This window comes from Eleutherodactylus coqui, chromosome 2 (genome assembly GCF_035609145.1).
Source record: "Eleutherodactylus coqui strain aEleCoq1 chromosome 2, aEleCoq1.hap1, whole genome shotgun sequence".
Lineage (NCBI taxonomy): Eukaryota > Metazoa > Chordata > Amphibia > Anura > Eleutherodactylidae > Eleutherodactylus > Eleutherodactylus coqui.
In genome coordinates this window covers 98023993-98038987 of record NC_089838.1, presented here as the reverse complement: position 1 = coordinate 98038987, position 14995 = coordinate 98023993, and the positions used below count along the sequence as shown (strand labels likewise).

The following is a 14995-nucleotide window of genomic DNA, read 5'->3' as shown; positions in this document are numbered from 1 at the left end:
GGCTTGTAGAGGTCTAAAGAGGAGGCCTATCGAGTTGTATGAACCAGTCTTCAGCTACTGAGAACAGTCAGAGTAACAACCACAGCTGAAGCGGCACAGCGCTCAGGTGAGTGCTGCAAACCATTTCAGTGAGCAGTGGGGGTCTCTGGACCCCCACTGATCAAAGCTTTTGTCAAGTCTCTGCGATGCCAGCATTTTTATTAAAGTGAAGTCACAATAAGGAACAGACTTTTTAGTAAGATTTTTAAATTTTTTTTCTAAAAAGTGTGTTTTACTAGTCAGAAAAGATCATGCAGTACAGTAGCTTAGCTAAGGGCTCGTTCACATCTGTTTTAAGGCTTTTCGTCTCTGTTCCGCTTCTTGAACAAAACTGAATTATGTTCCTTTCCATTTGAAGAAAACAGTATGCTTTCAGTGTGCTTTATTTCTGTTAGGTTTTTTTCTTGTGTTTTTTTTTTTTTTTAAAAAAGCACCGTTCCTTCTCATTTGTGTTTAAAGCCTGTCCAGCTTGGATTTTCTGCATTTAGTTGCTTTCTTCAAAAACTGCACTTTCTAGATTAGCCAAAAATCCCTTTACAAACATTGCTCTTCTTTTTTTTTTATTTTTTTATTTTTTTTAATTACCATTTTTGCTTTAAATTTTTGTTTCCATGGCTTTTTCTTTGCAGTATGTTTCCCTTTTTTATTTCATAGCCTGCTCTGTGGGTAATGGCTGTTTTCCCTTTTATGTAAATTTTTTTTTTTTTTTTATACCAGGAAAAAAAAAAAAGTCTGAAGGAAGCCTAATGGCTGCTGGCTTGACCATGTTGCTTATCATATATATATGATTTCTATTTTCATTTTTTTTCTTTTGTAAAATAACGAATCTTCATTTGCATTTGGTAAAGGGGATTTGATAAAAAGATGTCAGAATAGAAAGCGCATATTGCTAACTTTGTTACAAGAGCCACAAACCTTCTAGTGAATAGCACATGGTGGTTGTTCTGCCTTTAAGTGAATGGCATAGTGATGACTGTCAATCATAGAAACCTTTTAAGCTGTAAGTGTGGGAAGCTTAATGGTTAGGTAATACATGCTATAGTTTCTCTGGAGCTCTAAGCTGCTGACTAGAAGCAGCACAAATTAAACGCTTTATACCTCATGTCCTGCAGCTCAGAACAACTTGTTTGAACTCTAGTTAAAAGGACTGCATGTTGATGCAGTGACTGCAAAATGGCCAATAATGGATCACTTACATCTTTTATCGCTGCACATACATTTTTTGTCTCCAAGAAACAGTTGGTTAATGCCGGTAGAAGTCTGTTAATGTAACTGCTGCTCTGCAAAACAGAACCGAAATGTCTTGCTGCCGAAGCCTTCCCACAGCAGAATTACATAGTATGTTAGGCTGAATAAAGACAATGTCCATCTAGTTTAGCCTGTTTAAACCCCCTTATTGATCTAGGGGAAGGCAAAAAACCACAAGAGGCAGAAGCCAATTAGCCCATTTGGGGGAAAAATTCCTTCCTGACTCCATAATGGCAATCAGAATAATCCCTGGATCAACCTTTGATAGTTCCTATCTAAATGTAAGACCCGGATCAACAACCCGCTGGTCACCTAATGTCTATATCCTGTAATATCCTAGTGCTCTAGAATGACATCTAGTCCCCTCTTAAACTCCTCAATGGATTTTGCCATCACCACGTCCTCAGGCAGAGAGTTCCACAGTCACACTGCTCTTACAGTAAAGCATAATCCTAATTTTGATAGCCTCTCTGGGTATTCCAGTCCTCCCATTCCGTTTATTAATTTAGTTGCTCTTCTTTGAACCCCCTCAAGCGCTGCAACATCTTTCCTGAGCACCGGTATCCAGAACTGTACACAGTATTCCATGTGGGGCCTGACAAATGCCTTATATAGTGGAAGAATAATGTTCTCGTCCCTCACCCCTATGCCTCTCTTACTGGATCCCAAGACTTTATTAGCTTTTGCAGCAGCTGACTGGCATTGGTTGCTCCATTTTTCTACCCAAGCCCCCAGCTTATCTAGGTCATCTTGTGGCCGCATATTGTCCTCCGTTGTATTAATTATCTTGTATAATTTTGTATCATGTGCAAATATTGATATTTTACTGTGCAGCCCCTCGATCAGGTCATTGATAAATATTTTGAACAGAGTGGGGCCTAATACTGAACCCTGTGGCACCCCGCTAGCGATGGTGGACCAATCAGAGTATGAACCATTTATTACCACCCTCTGCTTTCTATCTCTGAGCCAGTTCTTTACCCACATACACATGTTTTCACCCAATCCGAGCTGTCTCATTTTATATATCAACCTGTTATGCGGCTCGGTGTTAAATGCTTTAGAGAAATCCAGATATACAAGATCAATAGACTCTCCCAGGTCCAGTCTAGAGCTTACTTCATCGTAGAAGCTGATCAAATTAGTCTGACATGATCAACCCCTCATGAACCTGTGCTGGGGAGTAGTTATTCCGTTGCTCTCCTTGAGGTATTCCAGGATGGCGTCTCTCAGAAACCCCTTAAATATTTTTCTAGTTATTGAAGAAAGACTTACCGGCCTGTAGTTACCAGGCTCTTTTGTACCCCTTTTTGTATATTGGAACCACATTGGCAATGCGCTAATCCAATGGTACAACCCTGGTCTTGATAGTGTCCATAAATATAAGAAATAGCGGTTAGCTATTGCATCACTTAGTTCCCTTAGAACCCTTGGGTGTATTCTATCTGAGCCTGGCGATTTTATCGACTTTGAACTATTTAATAGATTTGCTTTCCTCCCATCGTCGTCTTTGATTTCTCCTGCATTATTTGTTAAAGGGCCAGTGCTCTCAGTGCAAATCCTTTTGCTGTTAATATAATTGAAGAATAGTTTAGGGTTGCGGTGATGCTACCATCGGTTTATGTTGTCACAACTGCAACACCATTTTTTCTGTGCATCGGCCGTAAGCCAGATAAAGCCTCACTAAAGCCATCACATGGGTAACACAATGAGAGGATACAATGTTACAAGGGTTTGCTAAGGGCGACAAAGACTGTTTTTGATAAATGAAGCCTTGACGATTCTGTGGTTGCTTCAGGTACATTAATTTTTCTATATTGCCACTTAATGGCACTTAACTCATTAAGGACCAGGCGTGGTAAATACACGGCGCCTGGTCCTTGGCTTAAAGAACCGCCGATAGTAAAATTACGGCGGTGCTTTAAGCCTCCTGGCTCTGCAATCAATCAGAGGCAGGAACAGGTTATCAGCAGTTAGTAACAGCTGATAACCGGGTGGAGAAGGCAGGAGGGGTTTTTAGCCCTTCCTGCCTTTCCTTCCCTGAGTACAGAGTGCTCAATGAGCACTGTGTACTAGAAAGTGAAAGAACAACTGTAGCTTTCACTACGGGAGCCAGGGGGGGGGGGTCATGTGACCTCCGAGGTTCCCTGCTACAGCAGAACTGGAGTGCCACACTAGACCCTGGACAGCTCTGCCAGTGACTAATGTTACTACAGGGGTTACTTTCCCCTGTAACTGGGGCTTCTACGGCTGCCCCAGCTACCGTGGGAAAGTGTCAAATAAAAAAAAAAAAAGAATGTCCCCCAGAGGTCTTATATGATGTCATAGGGGACATAGATAGTAAAAAAAAAAAAACATAATTACATACACAAAGAAAACTATTACAGAATTAAACAACAATATATACATAAGAAAGAAAATAACACAACGCCAATAAACCGTCGCCATATGCACCCTGTAAACCAAAACCATACATATTCTATATCAAAACATCCGAAATAGAGGAACCCATTCCCATACTTTATTTTAGCATAAATATACTAAATTTAAAAAAAGATAACTACAAATGTTAAGATCATTTTTTTTAGCATTTTACCCCCAGTAAAACTATAAAAAAAACGGAAAAAAGTCTGTGAAAAAGATATTTAAAAAATCACCCTATATGTCATGGAGAAAAAAACGCAGTAAAAATACTTAGAACACTTATAATGTAATAAAAGGAGCTTACAAACCAATGCCAACATAAAGAGGAGATATGGCAAATATACTGTATGTATTACCTGTTTGTGTGGTTATAAGAATCCGTCTTATAACCAAAGACATTCAAATTCAGAATTTTTCAAAATTTTCAGCGAATTTTACTAACCTAACTAACTAACTAACTAACTAACTAACTATAATATATATATATATATATATATATCTTTTTTTTAAATAAATGCTCAACACTGGAACCAAAATTTACCACTAATATAGAGTACAATATGTCACACAAAAGTCTGGAATGCTTTTGCTTATCCAAGTAATTCTTAAAGTCAACTCCTTAACAACCCTGGGCGTAGGTTTACGTCCTGACTGGGGGGGCACTTAACACGACAGGACGTAAATTTGCGTTATGTAGATGGTGTGGGCTGAGAAGTGAACCCAGCAGGAGCCGGATGTGACTGATGGCCACTCTTCTGCTGCAACAGCGGAAATCTATAAGAACAACAATCCCTGCTGCTAACCTCCCTACATGCCATGATCAATGTATATCACTGTAAAGAGGGAGCGCTCTGGTCCGGGCCTGCCATGGCCTATGGTCTCTATTGTAAGCAGTAATGCATTGCAGTATAGTCGTACTGCAATGCATTATCATAGCAATCATAGCCTTTAGGGTTCATCAGTGTAATAAAATTATATAAACTTCTTTCCACTATGTTTGTATTCAATTTTTTTTAAATCCCATACATTTTGATATCATGGTTTCCATAATGATCTGTACACTAAAATGAACACCCTATTTATCCTGCATGGCAAAAAACATAAACAATCTAAAAATCCCAAAATTGTTGCGTCTTTACGTCCAAAATAGGCCATGTCCTTGAGTTACTACTGCATAAAGTGGCGCCAGATTCAAAGAATGGGGCTTGGTTAATGGCTTTTCATGAAAGCAGTGGTCCTTTCGCTTGCTGTGGCCAGGCGAACACTTGTTGGGCCCGTACGTAAAATCTGTGGAGAGTGGCTAGTTCAATGTACAATATACACAAAGAAGACCGTGCTTATCACCACGGAATTTGGATCTCCCTGCCCCACCTCAATATGCTGTCACCAGAATTGCGTTGGGGTGTAACATAAAACTTGCTTTCTCTGCTTCCAGGGCCTTCTACTGCACAGCTACAGTGAATTTCGGCTTTAACCCTTTGCAATCCAATTTTGGATTCAGGTTTCCTAGGGGGCTTCCTCTTTCTGCCACTATTCAATGGGTGCCGTCTGCTGGCTAGAGCCAGTGCTGCGGTATGGGACATGCAGGAGAGGTCCCCCGACAACATAGCGGCCAGTAATATACAGTAAGAATACCCTGCCGGACGTCTTCCGACATCGGAGCTGTACAGCCTTCAATCAGAATGTCTTCAGATGTCAGACAGTGGATTGGAAAGGGTTAATGATGTTTTAAAAGAGCAATTTTTTGTAATGGTAACCCTTCATATTCCCCTCTGCAGCGAAGTACCTGTTGCTCCCCTGTTATAGAAATCCAGAATGGCGCAAACAAAATGTGAACTAATTATCATGGCTTGTATGTCTTTAGTTCTCATCAATAGAGTAATGAAGGTGTTTTGTAGATTCTGCATACTGTAAAGGTCCAATGTGCCCGTACACTGTGTTACCAGACCTTATGCTGCACATACAACTCTGCATCCGTGTTTTATTGATTTTTATTTTATGCTAAATAATTGACTCTTTTTCACAGAGTATTGCGATCATGGAAAAGATCCTGGAGGAAAAGTATGGCCGTCCGGTCTCCTAACCCTGAACCTTGCCAAATTGCATCATAACACAGAAAAGACCCTAAAGGCTTTATTGTTGCTGTATTTTTCAAGGTTCAAATGGATTTTTATTGCTAAAGCACTCAAGGAATGATTGAAGTAGTCAGTTTGTTAAATTGGATCCATCACCTTTAACTTCAAAACCAATTCTTTGTAAGAGTCTGCAAATAAGGACCCTGGAATGCAGTGGAAATCTAATTATGTTGAAATATATGCTTCCATCTCTCCATGTGCATTGAGGGGGAAAAAAAAGAATGAGCAGATTGATGTGAGAATGAAAGGCTTGTTTTTCTGTCGTTCATCTAGATGTCTATTGCTGATCCTTTTCTTCACACCTAAATACATATGTACTGATGTGGCTGACTTTTCTCGGCTGCCATTGTTTGCAGAGCTCGAAACAACATGCAAGATACTTATCAGAAGCACATTACCTTCTGATGAAAGCATGTAGGGTTTTAGTTGCAGACAGAATGAAACAATGCCGCCCGAACGACTAATCCAGTGGCATTGTGCTGATTGTGCCTGCCTATACGTTTAGATGACAGATGGTATTGCTATACACGCATTACATTCCGGCATTGAACAGCTTCTGACAGCACACACTGTCCTAAGGAGAACCTCAACGGGAGAAGGCAGCTTTTACATTAGGCCGTCCATAAATTATCCTTTTTGAAGATTAACTAGTTAGAATCAATGATCCGTCCTCTTCAAAACCATATAGAAGAAGCAAGTCAAACTATTTGACTTGCTGAGTATTTGGTGCAACCATGCTATCGAAGGCCTCCCTCACATAGGCGTTTGCAGAAACTCAGCGTTCTTCAGCACTGCGTTTACTGCGGTTTCAGCAGTGCTGGCATCTGTTTTTCCATTGTTTTGTCTAGGTTTTCAGCCCAGCTAAAAACACAGACAAGGTAGCTGAAAAAAAAAAAAAAATACTCGCCTGGTAGGCGCCATCTGGGTCCCTGCCGCTGCTCGCCGAAGCTCCGAGCAGGCTTCCGGGCACTTATCAGTGCCGACAGCATCTTTTGCTGGTAATGGAGTTTGAAGACCTGGTCTCCAGCAAGAGATTACTCTGATTTTGGCTTTGTTTGGTTCCTCAAGCGGTGCCTCAGCCAATCAGAGTCAGCGCTCAATGAACCAATCTCTTGCTGGAGTGGGTGGGGTCTTCAAACCCCGTTAGCAAAAGATGCTCTGTCAGCGCTCACAAGTGCCTGGAAGCCTGCCCGGAGCTCTGGAGAGCAGCGGGAGGGACCTAGACGGTGACTGCTAGGTGAGGATTGCTTTTTTTTCAGCTTCTTTGTCTGCACTTTCAGCTCTGCTGAAAACGTAGACGAAACGCATACCAGCGCTGCTGAAACCGCGGTAAACGCGGGTAGTGTAGCTAGGGCTTGCTTTTAGCACTGTCAAAAACGCGGTACCAAGTTGTGCCACGTTATGGGGGACGCAGGGCTGAAAACAGCCAAAAACAGAACATGCATCGCTTTCAAAGCGCAGCTTTGAAATGAATAAGAGCGTTGTACAGCATTTAGCGGAGCGCTAAATGCTGTACAAAAACGCCTGTGTGAGGGTGGCCTAATTGTAGTTGAGTGACAGGTTACCTAAAGGGCTAGTCTCAACACGGTGCTCATATTTAAAGTGTGTCATCACAAAATGATTATTGTATAAATCAAGTTTTTTTATGAATTTTTGTTTTTTTTTAATGGTCTCAATGTCATGTATATTTAAAAAAAAAAAAAACTGCAATTTTCACACTGACAATGAAGCCTATTAATATGGTGATTCTTCCTGTAGAGAGAAGTTTTTAGCAGACATCTCCTTTTATCACAGACAGGATTACGCTGAAAAGTAACACATATATAGATGGCGTAAGATCCACCATTAAAATAGTCACAGCTTACCTCCCTCTCCTCTGCACAGGTCGCGGGGTATATTTAGAGCAAGTGTTCCGTAAAAGTCACTGTGTCCCCTCCTGAACGTTGGGTCTGTGGTCAATGAAATTTCAGTAAAGCCTCTCTAAATGCTCATAACGTCTCCTTGGGCAAGAAGGCCGTCCCATAGTCATGCAGACAATGGAATAAAAAATAATGTATAATCCGAAAATGGCAGATTACAAGAATCACAAAAGTTTTACTAAATGGTTCATACTATGTAAGGCCGAAAAAAGATATTTGTCCATCCAGTTCAGTCTATTGACCCCCAATGTTGATCCAGAGAAAGGCAAAAAGCCCAATGAGGTAGAAGCCAATTTTCTTCATTTAAGGAAAAATCAATTCCTACCTGACTCCAATCTGGCATTCGGAATAATCCCTGGATCACCGACCCTTTTGAATTAGTTAAACTTTATATAAGTAATGCATTCCCTATTGATATTTCTACTTTTCTTGAATTGTAGTTAATTACAGAAAGTACGTCCATGCAAAGCTATGTTTTTACCAAGTCCAGACGAGAGGCTGCTTGTTTTAAATTGCGGTTGATAAACATATCAGCCTGCTGTACCTGTTGTGGTGGATTAGAATGTGCAAATCTTACTCCTCCATCCACATTTTCCCTGCCTTTCCCTGGGTCTATGAAGAGCGGGCATACGTCTTGTATACACCATGCCTTCCCGGCCACAGTAAGCAAAGATAATGTTGTGTACAGAAGCCTAGAGTTGTACTACTGATGTGTACTCTAAAATGCGATAACTAGCATGTTTCCCCCAAAATAAGACCTCCCCCGAAAATAAGCTCTAGCTACACTATATAGGGGGAAAGAAAATACCTCGCAGGCGTCCACCCTCTTACTGCTCTCCAGGCGCCGGCAGTCTTCCTTGTATTCCTCAGTGCTGAAAGAGCATTATCTTCCTGGTAATGTGGATTGAATACCCCGCCTCTAGCAAGAGATTGCTGTGATTGGCTCTGGACCGCAGCTTGAGCCAATAACAGCCGGCGCTTGATGAGCCAATCGCAGCCATTCAATGATGTCATTCACTGATTGGCTGTGGCCACAGTCCTGAGCCAATCACAGCCTTCAGTAAGAGAATGCTGGGTATTCAACCCACGTTACCAGGAAGAGAATGCTCTCTCAGTGCTAAGGATGACACGTAAGATTGCTGGAGAGCAGCGAGAGGGGATGAGGATGCCGCCTACTAGGTAAGTATTAAGACACTGTGCCTCTTTTGGGGCAAAAGTTAATATAAGACTGTGTCTTATTTTTGGGGAACCATGGTATATGGGCAGGACAGCTCCAGGATTCTGCAGATCGCGGAGCTTGGCCGGTCTTTTCTTATACTACCCACCAGCGAGCAGCCAGGGAGGCAGCCCCGATCTAAGGTGGGTATGGTATGGCCTCATGTCCACGGGCACGCACTGTTTACCAAGTGTGGAATCCTGCAGCGGTTTGCACCTGTGCTCGTAGCCATGAGGACAAAAATTACATTTACTTACCTGTCCAGACGCTGCGGGGCTCTCCTCCGTCGCAGCCCAGATCTTATGTCTTCTGGTTTTTTTTTTTAATCTCCTCTCTCCCGCAGCTCCGCAGCACAGCCACAATGACAGCTGTGGCTGCGCCGTGGATATGACTACTTCCATTGACTTCAATGGAATCCGTCCCTGCGGGATCAGAAGAAAGATGGAGCATGCTGCGATTTCTTCCTGCACGTGCAATCCGCACACCAGGGGAAAAAAATCACATCCGCATGCATTAAGTTGCCTTACGGATGCTAATGCATCTCTATGGGCTTGTAGATCTGATTATAATTAAAATCTACCCGTGGACCCTGGGCCTTAGTCAAATGATTCATTTTTAGGACAAACATGACGATATACTGCATTCTTTTAAGTCTTGTGTTGAGGCAATTGTTTTTAATATGGGAAGTGTTTTATATAGGAAACTTGCACTATAGGAGTAATATACCAATAATGGTGTTAACCTTGTCCATGCCATTTAATGTCCCTTGTAATGAGAAGCCTTCCGGTTTAAAAATGTGCTACTCTGCTTCTTTCCATAATTTGTTTTTAAAATATGCAGAACATGCAAGTAATTTATTGAAATCTGCAATAAACCATGTTTTAGTTTATTGTCTGCCATAAAGCCAGCATCTCTTCATGTAAAGTATACTTTCTATCTTGCCTAAGTGATTGCATAAAGACGCATTTCAGACTTTCTAAATACAATAAAAAGAATAGTAAATGACAGTCTTAAAAATTCATCTTACTGCTGTTCTAGATAAAACACACAAAAACTCTCTAACACAAGACAGAACAGAAAACACATATAAAACAAATGTGCATTAGTTAGGAAATACATCTGGCATAAGTAATCCATTTGTTACTCACCTATTGTATATACTCAGTATCCGAGTATCCCACATGCCTTCGTCTCTTAAGCACAGTCTTTGGCCTTGGTTTTCATTTCCCAATCATTGTTCTACAACCCCGTATAAAGGGCCAAGCATTGTTTTGCAGGAATGCTGCCATCCAATAGGTGGCGCTGCAGAGGTATTGTTCCATCTTCCTTATTTGCGTATTACCCAGATGAGCATGGATGGCCTTATAAGTCTCCTCACTCACCTTCTTGGTGCTCTCCCTAAGGAGTGATGTTATCCCTCCCCACCCTTGGCAATAAAGAAAATGCATAACTCCTTCAGGGTTGTCATAGGAGTCTTGGGGGGTCCCCTGAACGTTGCAAGGTATCTCTGTTTTTAAGGATAGCCTGCTGTAGGTAGATTTACAGCAGTGGCATGTTCATTTTATTTTTTAATGATTGACCTAATTGTACTCCGAGGGATAATAAGTGACATCTTGGCTCCACCTTCCCTGACTGGTGCTTGTCAGTAATGCAGTCACAGAAGAGTTTGGATGCTTCCTTTTACATGAATACTGTTCTGGTCTTTTGTTACCGTATTTCTCTAATCCGTTAAACCTTCCAGATGTAACCATATAAATTATATGTATATATGCATCTTGAATCACTCAATGTTTCCGCAATTTCGGAGTCTCGTGGTAATGAAGATGAGACTAGTCTTCCATACAACCTATGTGTTTAATAATTGTAATAAAGCTCTGAAGGCCCTCCACAGTGGGCTTCAACTAGAGAGCACTTGTAACCAGTGAATGACAAAACACCACGGGGCCATTTATGAAACTCTTTACACTAGTTTCTGGTATTAAGGTGCACATTTTTGCACAAACGTGTGTTTGCGCAAAAATGTGTGACTTCTCTCCTTTCTGCGCCACCTCTGCCACTTTTTTTGAAAAATTTTTGGTCTTTGTTGTGGATGTGGCCACAGACTGACAGATGTATGTATAATTTATACCAGAAATGTACTTTGGCAGGCCGGGCGTACACTTCTGTCTAGTCGCAGAGAGCTGCCAGGCTTGCGCTGACTAGATGAAGAGGCATGCGTCATCTCGCGCCTATTAAGCTCATACACATGGGGGAAATTAACTGTCAGTGTAAAATTGACATGAACTGTATAATAGAAGCAAAATGATGATCAAGTTCCAAAAAGGAGAGAACATTTTTCCCTTTTATACAACTGTAATGTCCAATACCATGAATTTGGGGGGGGGGGTTTTGTCCCCCCCCCCCCCCCTATATTCTGTGAAAAAAAAAAAAATTAGTTTTCCATCATTTTCTCCTGAAAAATTTGGGAATAAAATGTAATCAATACACATTATGTGCCACTGGTGGAATTACTGTTGTGTTTTTTTCCCCTCCATTTTATCCCACCTTCCAAAAAACGTTTACAATTACCCCAAAATGGTGCTATTAAAAATGACAACTTGTTCTGCAAGTCGATAAAAAAAATTAGTTATGGCTCTTTGAAATGTGATGGGAAAAATGACATTTCTTCATCCAGAAGGCCCAAAATATTGTAGCCGTGTCCCTCAAAGCTTAAGAGTTGTAGAGCGGGGACGAGAGCAAGGGCATTGTGAACACCACAAATATGGGAGATGTATACAAATGTGCAGCATGAAAATATTAGAAACTGATTGCAGTAGAGGCGGATAGACCAGGGCAGCGTTATGCACAATGTCACTGGACTACTTCCCTAGAGAGGTAATTGCTCATACTAGTATATGAAGTCAGTTTATGGACATTACTGGTACAGTATTAAGGGGCTCCTATACATGTATAATGGTGTCATAGGATATCACAACTTGGGTACATTTGACACCACCTATGGCTCCTTGGTGGCTGTACTTTGTTCTGTACACACTGCAATGCATTACAAAAAGGAAAACCACTCCATGCTACCGTACAATGTATTAACACGTATCTACAGTAAGCTGACAAACAAGAAGGGATGGCTATTGGCTAAAAATCTGGATGAACTGCTTTGTTAAATTCTATCTATTACCTGGGAAGCTGCAGGGAAAGGATACAGTTCTGTAACGCTATATTCACACTTTGAGGTCATGGCACTTTTTTTGATACAATTTTTACACAAACCCTCCACAATAGGTGACTAAACCCTTAGGGCACCTTTACATAGTGTGTATCTTCATAGGAAAACTCGCAGTAAATACGTTTTAAATGCACTAGTGGCCAAACCTAAATCATGGGAATTTGGCCATGTTTTTTAATTGTGGTGAATTGTAACTTTTTTCAAAGGTTAAAATCTGCAGGATAGACAGACATGCAGCAGATTTAGAATTTGCAGCGGTTTACAAAAATGTTGCAGATTTGTTGCTGAAAATTTCCTCAGGATGTAAAGGTAACTTTTTTGAAATCTCGTCTACATGAGTGGTATGTAAGCACTGTGAAACTTTTACAGCAAAATCCAATGCGGAAATTCCACCATGTGTGAAGGCGCCCTGCTGTCCGCAGAGTACAGCTTCTGTTTATGGCGCCTGGCTGCACTTTGCTCTTTTGGATCTTGCACATAGTGTTAACCCTATCAATCCTCACCCCTACTCTTTTCTGGTGCTCTCAGGATCTTCTGCACCACCAACTAGGCGTCCAATTTTGATGGCCAGCTTTTATCAGCTCTGAACTCTGCTCTGGAGAAGGAATAAGGATTTTGCACGCACTTGTTAAATACATTAGCGGCATTCTGTAAATGCCCGCTGGGTTCACACGGAGCGGAAATCTTGTGGAATGTCCGCAGCGGGACCGCACTGAAATTCTGCGTCATTTTCCGCAGCGGAAAGGCAGCTTCAAAACCTGCGTTGTTCGGCGCGGGTTTAAAGCGGTTTGTGCTCCTGTATTCCACTGCGGCTATCTCTCCCCATAGAGAGGAGAGAGCCCGCAGTGAAAACAGCAATACAATTGACATGCCACAGATTGGAATTCCGCTTCAGCATGGCTTAGTCACAGCGGACTATCTGCAGTGTGTGGACGGGATTTTTGCAGATCTCGTCCACTTTGCTGCTTAGTCTCGGTCTTAAGGCGGAATTTTCATGTGGAAAGCCTGCATCACCTCGTGTGAACCCAGCCTTAAAGTGCACCTGTACGGCTTTCTATGTGGCTCATGTAATACATTGTTTCCCACCATTGGTATATCTCTAGATGTATAAGCGAGTGAAGAAGGTCCAACCACTAGAACCCCTACTAGTCTTTAAAATTAAAGGACTGCTATTCCTTTCAGGTCCAGCTAGACCCCATTACAGTTTCTGGGAGTGCATTAGACAGGGCAGGAGACCTTGTATTGGTGTTACGGGTACCCGTGGTCGCACAGCCACTGTTCATATATATCTGGCAGTATACCAAAGGGGGGAAAAAGTAGGTAAAACCTGAGGGGACTTGCAACATTGTAAACCAAACTGTATTTTTAAGGATATAAAAATTATTTTTTTCTCTTGCATCAGCTCATAGAAGATCTGTGAAGAACATATTGTACCCATACGAATGTCATGATCATAGATGTGTCAATGTTGCCCTGTAGTCTGTCAAATTATATGAAAGAAATAAAGAGCTCCTTTTCAAGTCAAAGGCCTGTTTTCTCTTTAGTTGGTGCCCGCTCAAGGTTATTCCAGATTAACATAATAGTGGTGGCTGCTTCATCAGTATCCCTTATGAATATCTCTGATCAGGCTCTTTGTGGTCAGGCTCTGCAGAGGTGATACTCCCATGGAAATCATTCTTTATTTATGAGCCGCACATCATGTTTAACTGTTCGGATGCAACATTTAAATAGTTATTGTGGCTCCAAATTATAGTTTAATGAGCATTCGCTCGTGATACGGACATTTCCTTAATTGCTTGTCTTATGATTCATTCGACCTAAGATTTCACTTAATAATTGTCCTAGTATTCATGTGCACCACCCAGACAACTATTTCATCGGTTATGCTATCTTTACAGTAGTTATAGCATGCCCCGAACTATATGGACAATGGATGACTCGATTAGCAGTTTGCAGTAATTGCTAAGTGTACAGAACACATGGCATTCATCAATGTGTTTCAAGGGTAATTGCCAGCACACATTTAATGACACTGAACATGTATTCCCCTTTGGCGGTAACAGATAAAGGGTCAACTTCTTGACGGGAGATGTAAATGAATATTACATATAGCATTAATGGTCTTTGTTATAAAGCCGTGACCACAGGTATGCGTTTGTCTAGATACTGTAAAAATTGATATTTAGTCAAACTTATTTCTAAGGTTAGAGGTATTCCCGTATCTGCTTTTTAAAGCAGAGATTGGAATCTTTTATAGTTACTGACAGTGCAGCGCTGCTTGTGTAGCTCCCACTGAAGTGAATGGAGGCTACGGAAATAGCGTTGCACAGTGCGCCATGCTACTTCTGTAACTCAGGGAGTTACGGATACAGTGTAGCTTGCTGTGCCACATTGTTTCCAAAGCTCTCGTTCACTGCAATAAGAGCTACGCAAACAGCGCTGCACTGAAGCACTCAGTTGTGGTCTCTGTGGATAAGTGGTTGCTGAGTTTTGCCATCTTGGCCATGAATAGCAGAGATAAGAAAACCCCTTTAATTCTTGTTCCTAAATAGTTTTCCTTCAAAATAAAACCTGGCCGATATACGGTCGTCTGAATAAGCCCTAAAACTAAGATCTATCTAAGAGTGCAGAAAATACATATTGCTGTACAGTGCCAAAAAACATTAACCATAATTAGCTATACGTTACTGGGTTTATAGTAACCCCTTTTTGACATCTAAGGTAGAGAAGTGGATATCAGTATTTATAATCGTCTAGTACAGATGGGGTTTTAAACACAATTGGTGGTCAA

At 41.3% G+C, this 14995-nt stretch overlaps 1 protein-coding gene across 1 annotated transcript in view; it reads left to right on the top strand.

Moving 5' to 3' along the window:
* PRELID2 (PRELI domain containing 2) overlaps positions 1 to 9988 on the top strand; it is an 87480-nt gene extending 77492 nt beyond the window's left edge. The window contains exon 6 of the mRNA XM_066591250.1: positions 5738 to 9988. Coding sequence (XP_066447347.1) covers positions 5738 to 5794 — 57 coding nt within the window. The 3' untranslated portion in view covers positions 5795 to 9988. The remainder of the gene's footprint in view (positions 1 to 5737) is intronic.
* The last annotated feature ends 5007 nt before the right edge of the window (positions 9989 to 14995 follow it).